The 7,353-nt window shown below is 35.1% G+C and overlaps 2 protein-coding genes across 5 annotated transcripts in view; one reads left to right on the top strand and one right to left on the bottom strand.

The window, feature by feature from the left end:
- TRAPPC3L (trafficking protein particle complex subunit 3L) overlaps positions 1 to 3,326 on the bottom strand; it is a 50,363-nt gene extending 47,037 nt beyond the window's left edge. The window contains exons 1-2 of the mRNA XM_017855471.1: positions 3,189 to 3,326; positions 1,013 to 1,110 (exon numbers count right to left, since the gene is read on the bottom strand). Coding sequence (XP_017710960.1) covers positions 1,013 to 1,110; positions 3,189 to 3,230 — 140 coding nt within the window. The 5' untranslated portion in view covers positions 3,231 to 3,326. The remainder of the gene's footprint in view (positions 1 to 1,012; positions 1,111 to 3,188) is intronic.
- CALHM4 (calcium homeostasis modulator family member 4) overlaps positions 1 to 7,353 on the top strand; it is a 32,945-nt gene that overhangs the window by 13,984 nt on the left and 11,608 nt on the right. For all 4 annotated transcript variants that reach the window (XR_001882117.1, XM_017855469.1, XM_017855468.1 and 1 more), the window contains exon 2: positions 1,486 to 1,593. Coding sequence is in view for 1 of the 4 variants with exons in the window: in XM_017855467.1 (XP_017710956.1) it covers positions 1,535 to 1,593 (59 nt within the window). In the remaining 3 variants the exon portion in view is untranslated. The remainder of the gene's footprint in view (positions 1 to 1,485; positions 1,594 to 7,353) is intronic.

Genomic DNA, 7,353 nt, shown 5'->3' with positions numbered 1-7,353 from the left:
AAAAAAAAAAAAAAAAAAAAAAAGGCATGTGTACAAAATAAATTAGAACTTTTTAAAAATAAAAATAATATGCATACAGAAAGAAGAAAAATGAGAGTTTTAAAAAAAGATTTTCAATCTTTATGTTGTCTTTTTCTGTATTTCAACTGAAAGTGCAATGAACCCTTTTAAAAAGCTCTAAAATGTTAGGCTAAATTTCCCCTTCAATCTGCCTAGATAAATCTTCTAACCAGTACACATTTTCCAGTCTTTCCTCTGTTAGAGTCCTCTTCAGAGTTTATAATTAAGAAGTTCAAAAACCATTGACAGATGTTTTATTGTTTGGCAATCATCTGATGATCACATAGTTATTCAGAGAAAATCAAAAGGTAGAATTTGTGCAGGAGGAATCTCCAGTAATAAAGACAAAGAGAATGGGTCTCATTTAAAAGGAAGAAGTGAGTTTTCTACCTAATGTGTTTTTTAAGAAAAGCATAGTAAGGATTAAAAAACATTCAAACAATAAAAATGCTATCTCAAACAAAATAAACTCTCCCTTTAATTCATAATTCCCATTTTCTCCATCTTCCCCTTAGGAAACTGCCATTATGAGTTTCTTGCATATCTTTCAATAGATGGTCTGTGCTTGTGTAAGCATATATTTATATTGGAAGGAGTTGTGTTAGAACAAAAGACTTCTGAAAAGAATAAAATTTGATGTTGCGTCATGTTGTTAATAGAACAATTTCAATTTTACCACATATTTTGCTTATAAGCAACTCTTAAGTCACTTAAGAAATGATTTCTAACTGAAGAGAAAACATCCCACACTTGATATTTGTAGGAAAAATATTACTTTATTCTATCAAACCAAATGGCACTTGTAAGAAATTATGTTCAGCTTTCAGATGTGATTAATTGAGATAAAAGAACCGCTGCTGAAATGAAGCAAGGGAAGTCATCAGAGGCAGCAAGAATGCAGGTGATATAAGAAACAACAGACATTCAATAAGAATGAAGGACTTACACTTACATTTTATCTAAATATTGGTTCACATCTTCATCTTTCTCATAATCCTTACACAGCTGGGCAACCAGAGCTCCATAGGTAAGGACAAAGAGATCTTTATTCTGGAGAAAAAAGGGGTAGTTTCTTGTTACAGGCAAGTTATGACAGTATACTACTGTATTTCTTTTTTTTTTTTACAAAATCTGGTTTGAAGTAGCCTTAGAGGTCATCTGTACGTTTTTTCCTTCCTCCTATTATTGCAACAATTCGCACTTTTGAAAACAAATTATATTCACATTTGGATACATTGATGTGGGGTGGGGGAGAGAGAGCTGTTAAATAAAATGAATTTCTCAACATGAGAACATCCTTCTACTTCTATGCATTTGCTTACATGATAACTTGCAATGTATTTTCATGGAGGACAGTTTTTTAAAAATACTAATTTCTAACATAAATTTCTGTTTTTCTAAAATATATGCCAACCATGTTTTCAGTTGGAAGGAAGAATTGGATAAGACTTCTCAGGAGTCTGCACAATCCCTAATGGCTCCCAGATCTGCCAAGGAGACCTTCAGGATAAACCCAAATGTAGCAGCAAATTTGTGAGTTTCTTTTCTTTTTACTTAGAGAAAAAAGGGGAAAGTGATATTTCCTTATAGATCTCCAAAATATGTCACATTTTTAGAGTAAATTATAGATGAAAACTAAAGCTTAAGATAATTTAGGTTTGACTTAGGATTCTTCCAAGAACCTAATAATAAATCACAAGAAATGTCGGTAAATTATCAACATATAAGAGCCGCAGCAGAAGACAAAGTGCTGCCATGTACTAATGCTACAGCATAAAGATAAGCAAAGGTGAAGAAGAGGGAGAGAGAGAGAGAGAGAGGGAAAGAGAGAGAGAGAGAGAGAGAGAGAGAATGAGATTGTTGTAACTACCAGTAAAACAAAAGAATCTGAAAACAATAAAAGTAAAACAAAATTATACCCTACCTACATGCCATGGTCCCAACATTGTGTCCATTTATAATTAAGGCCAAACTGAAATAATGGAATTTCTTCTCTGTCCCTGATGGGTGGGCACTATTATATATTGAAACCTATTTTATTTCCAGCTGAATTTCTGGTTCAGTACCCATAAAGACCAGCTTTCTCTATTCTGCTTCATGGCCAAGGATTGTACCTTGAACTGCCTGTTCAGTTGCGTCTCAAATCCATACCACAGATACTAGGAAAGGTCAACATAAGTTTATCTTCATAGTTTTTAAAACAATAAAAATAATCATGTGAATATCTGAGAGAACATCATTAACTATTTCAGTAGGTTATGAATGTGTCAGGCTAAAAATACATTTTAACTGCGTTATAAAATCAAGTGATTTTGGTATAATATGAAGTATGTATTATTTATCTTTAGCACTTGAGAGTCCCACAGGAAAATAAATCAAGATACCAGAATGCCAGAGGAGGTATCCGCAGGCATTTCAAATTGAAGTATGCCAGTTAGTCACTACAATTCTAAACCCCAAGTCTGAAATTACTTAATTATATCAAATGCCTATCAGTCTCCTGAAATAATTAACAGAATTTTAAAGTTAACAGTGAGTTTTTGTATCTGTAGCTTCTGAATGGCTAAAACTAAGAGGGTATTAAAGAATGTTATTTAAAACTAATCTGCAAAAAAGTAAGGTTTATAAATAGCTCTTAACCTGGAATATATAGAAAGGATAATATTACATACCAAGTTACAATAAGACTAGAAAACATTTTTAAAGGCAATCTTTTTTTGATGACCTATTTCTATTCAGTTTTACACATAATCAACTATATATATACACACATATATATACCTATATACACATACATATATATATAAATTCCTATTTCCTGAAGTATGAAATACAAAAAATTGCTAATATTTTCATATTTTCTGTCAGAGGCAAAAAATAATTGACACTCATATGGATATAATTAGTCAGAAAAGAAGACCTTAAAGTCTGTATAAAGAATTGATTATTCTTTATGTGGGAGATAATCATAATTATTCCTGGATGTGTCATTTATGATTCACCTCGCTGAACCCTCTCTTTCCTCCACTAAAAATTCTTATGGCATCACTTTTTAAAATAAATCAGAAATTACTCAAGAAAACATTTTCTCTGAAGTAGAAAAAAATCTCTTTGTAGAAAGATCTTACTATTTTATGGTATTCTGGTCTTCGGTGTGCAGGGCGAGACATAGTGCTTGATAGATGAAGAATGTGATCTTCAATTTATCTTCTTTTGTCTGTTTCTTAAAGGTATATCAGTCCAGGTCTTTTTGTTTTGTTTTTGTAAGCTCTTCCTTGCTTTGAGACAGGAATGCTACTTCTGCACTCTACTGCTTTTGCTCTTTGCTGAACTGAAGAGGGAAAAAAACCATAACAACAGGATTTTCTTATAGCCACGTAACTTGCCACGGATCAAATAACTGCTTCATTTGTAAGGATGAATTGTAATCTAGAGCCATAAAAGCTGATAATGTGAAGTCAGACCTGAAGCACTGAGACACAAAAAATTCTTTAGCCCAAGGGAGTTCTAGAGTGGTGTTTTGTTCTCATGCCAAGACATTGTTTTAAAATCATAAACAGAAAACTTTGCAATCCAAGATAGATCTAAATGTTAGCATTATTCAGTCTTGGATTGATTGTTGTAAGAATTAGAGAGACAAGATCAGCAATCCGTAGGTAATAAATCCTGAGTTCAAACCTGATCTCTTAACTACACCAATGGTTATCACATTGTCCCCAAAACCATAGATCCCTATCTTGTGTGATTGCAGTAGTCAAATATATCTGGTAACCTTTTTTTCTTTTCATTAGCAGCAATCAACAACATTAAGGAGTGACAGAACGGGCAATATTTTCTTACAAAACTGTTGTTCAAAATGGGTGCTCTACAGTATAACAAAGTATAATGATCTGGTAGACAAAGTAAGCCCTTAGCTTTCTTTTGAGAGATCTGGAGATGTTAGCTATTGAAGGCTCTCTTTATTTATGCAGAAATACTTAAACTTCAAATAAAAAATCCTTTCCTTGACAACTGCAGGGTGCAGAGGAAGATCAAAATCTTTCCAGAAACAGAAGCAGAAAATTCAGTTTAGGAAAGTAGTTTTCTACTACTTATAGTTTGAGTCCATTCGTCCTATTTGTTCTGGCAAATTCTTGCTATAAAGGGACAGACTCAAGAATACTTTGAAGAAAAGTGTAGTGTAGTTGAAAGAACCTAGGACTTGGAAGGCTCAGGCTGTTGCAGCCCTACCATTTATTGGCTGTGTGGCCTTGGGCAAGCCATTTTATTGCTCTATGGCTCAGTTTCCACATTTGCAAAATGGCAACAATATCACCCACCTCACAGAATAATTGTGAGAATCAAAGACACAGGTGTGCCATAAAACACATTAAAATGCACTATATAAAAACTAGTTATGATAGGTTATTCTTGTGGTTGGATAAATTGAATGGAATTTTACAATATCTATGGTATTTCCATGACTGCATATGTTCTATGACAGTATGATCTCAGGAAAATTAATTTCACTTGGTTGTGGGGTAGGGGTAGAGAGTTTTTTAGTAGCAATTAATAACAACTTATATATATGCCAAATTTACAGTTTACAACATGGTTTTCATTTTCTTTATCTCATTTTAATTCAAATACAATCTGTGAAATATTACTGTAATTGTGGCCATTTTACAGGATAAGAATCTAAAAGTAGAGACGTTGAGAAATGTGTTCAAGGTTATCTGGATGTTGGCAACAAGAAGGGATTTGGACTAAATTTGATGATTCCAAATCAGATATATTTTGTACTGCACACACTCTAATTACGTTAGAGCAAACTATTTCAGAGTCGACTCACAAAGCTTACTAAGGTTCAGTGACAGCATGTTGCTGGGTCAATTTGTGGGCAATCCTGAGTTCTGAGTAAGATACTGCAGAGAATAACATAGAAAGGGCCTGTGTGCTTGCTGCGAGCTGATGGCAGTACTGGAATCAATTTCACCAAACTCTAATGGCTGTGGTATGGTCACATTAGGGCCATCGGGAGAATTCAGGATGTCACTGGGTGTATTAGAAAAAGCCAGCTTTTATTTCAGACTGACATGGTTCCCCTCTGCTCCATGACCTTCCAGTCAAGACACAGAGCTTGAGGAAGGAGCAGAGACCCTGCCAGGTGCTACTGTACAAAGCACAACCTGCACGACCACAGCTGTACTCACCATCACAGGGGACACTGGTTTACTGGTTTTCAGACTATGAAGCCTACTATTCTTCAGCAGCTCTTAGGATGCCAGTGAGCCCTGTGTTCCACAGACTCCTTTTTTAATGTAAAAGTACTCCTCCCTTAAATAGAAGAAAGCACAAAGATGATGTTTCAAGCAGGTACATGATCTATAATGTCTGCCCTGGCAGCCAACTAGGCAAGATATTTATTCAAGATATTATTTCAAGATAATGCATAAGCAAAGTTTTTCGTGTTTTACTAAGAGTTCTTTAGTCTTGTTAGGACTAAATTTGGAACTGGGGTTAGGAGAAAGACGCATTCTTAACTGGCTTAACTGCACGGCAGTCAGCCAACCCAAGGAAATGGTGAATTGAGCTATGCCCCTAGGCTGGTCCTTTGGGAATACGTGGGCAGCAGAGTAGACACTTGGGAAGGCTCTAATAAAGGAGGACATCCACTGATCTGTGGGTTGTATGATCACCCGCAAACTATCAGAGAAGACAAAGGTCTGAATGTCCCTAAAATTTATGTGTTTAAACTTAATGCCCATTGTGGTAGTTTTAAGAGTTGGGGCCTTTGGGGAAATGATTAGGTCATGAAGGCTCTGCCCTCGCGAATGAATTAGTACCTTATAAAAGGGCTGGAAGGAAATAGCTTAGACTTTTGTTGCTTTTCTGCTATGTGAGGATATAGCAACAAAGTGCCATCTTGGAAGCAGAGAAGAGCCCTTGCCAGAAAACAATGCCAGCACCTTGATCTTGTACTTCCCAACCTCCAGACCTGTAAGAAATAAATTTCTGGTGTTCACTAGTCTGAAGTATTATAACATCAAAAAAGAACTAAGAAAATTGATTACTCATGAATGTAATCATTCACAGTCATTGACAAGTTACACATTGGCACTGCAGATGAAGTGATTAGTTCTTTCAACAGTAAGCAATAGTAAAACTTGGGAATTTATCATCTACAAACTCCTTTACAGCAAGAATTTTACAATCCAATAATGACATCTATCAATCAATGCTCCATCCTTTCCTACATAATTCCCTGAAAGAATGGTCTACAGTTTCCTTCTCTACTTCCTTACTCCCCATATACAGATGCTCCTCAACTTGTAGATAGGGTTGTATCTCGATAAACCAATCAGAACTCAGAATGCATTTAATATGCCTCGTGTACCGAGCAACAGAGCTTAAGTTAGCCTTCCTTAACATGCTCAGAACACTTACATTAGCCTACAGTTGAGCAAAATCATCTAACAGAAAGCCTATTTCATAATAAAGTATTGAATATCTCATGTAATTTATTGAACACAGAACTGACAATAAAAAAACAGAATGGTTGTATGCATGTTTGATGTAGGGTTTCTACTGAATGTATATTGCCTTCACACAATTGTAAGGTGGGGACCATCTATACTTTAATTAAGTTGATTTTTAAATATAAAATTATAAACATAAGGAGGCCAAATATGGTGGTGCTTGTCTGTAATCCCAACGCTTTGGGAGACCGAGGTCAGTGGATCATCTGAGGTCAGGAGTTCGAGACCACCCTGGCCAACATGGTGAAACCCCATCTCTACTAAAAATACAAAAAAAATACAAAAAAATACAAAATATAAAATATAAAAATGCAAAAAAAATTAGCCAGACGTGGTGGAGGGCACCTGTAATCCTAGCTACTTGGGAGGCTGAGGCAAGGGAATCACTTGAACCTGGGAAGCGGAGGTTGCAGTGAGCTGAGATGGTGCCACTGCACTTCATCCTGGGTGACAGAGTGAGACTCTGTCTCAAAATGTATATATATGTAAGAAATAAAAATAAAATTATAAGCCTAAGGAAAGATGTGGTATTTACTATCAAGCTTTACTAAACATGTCGCTATATACACTTCAGGCTTTGCTTTTTAAAATTTTTGTGTTGATACATGATATTTATGAGGTACATGGATAGAATATACAATGATCAAGTTAGGGCATTTAGGGCAACCATCATCTTGAGTATTTATCATTTCCATGTGTTGAGAACATTTCAAGACCTCTTTTCTAGCTGTTTTGAAATGTAAATACATTATATATTATTTATATATATATATAT

This window comes from Rhinopithecus bieti, unplaced genomic scaffold (genome assembly GCF_001698545.2).
Source record: "Rhinopithecus bieti isolate Rb0 unplaced genomic scaffold, ASM169854v2 scaffold_41207, whole genome shotgun sequence".
NCBI lineage: Eukaryota > Metazoa > Chordata > Mammalia > Primates > Cercopithecidae > Rhinopithecus > Rhinopithecus bieti.
This window is presented reverse-complemented; position numbering and strand designations above follow the sequence as displayed.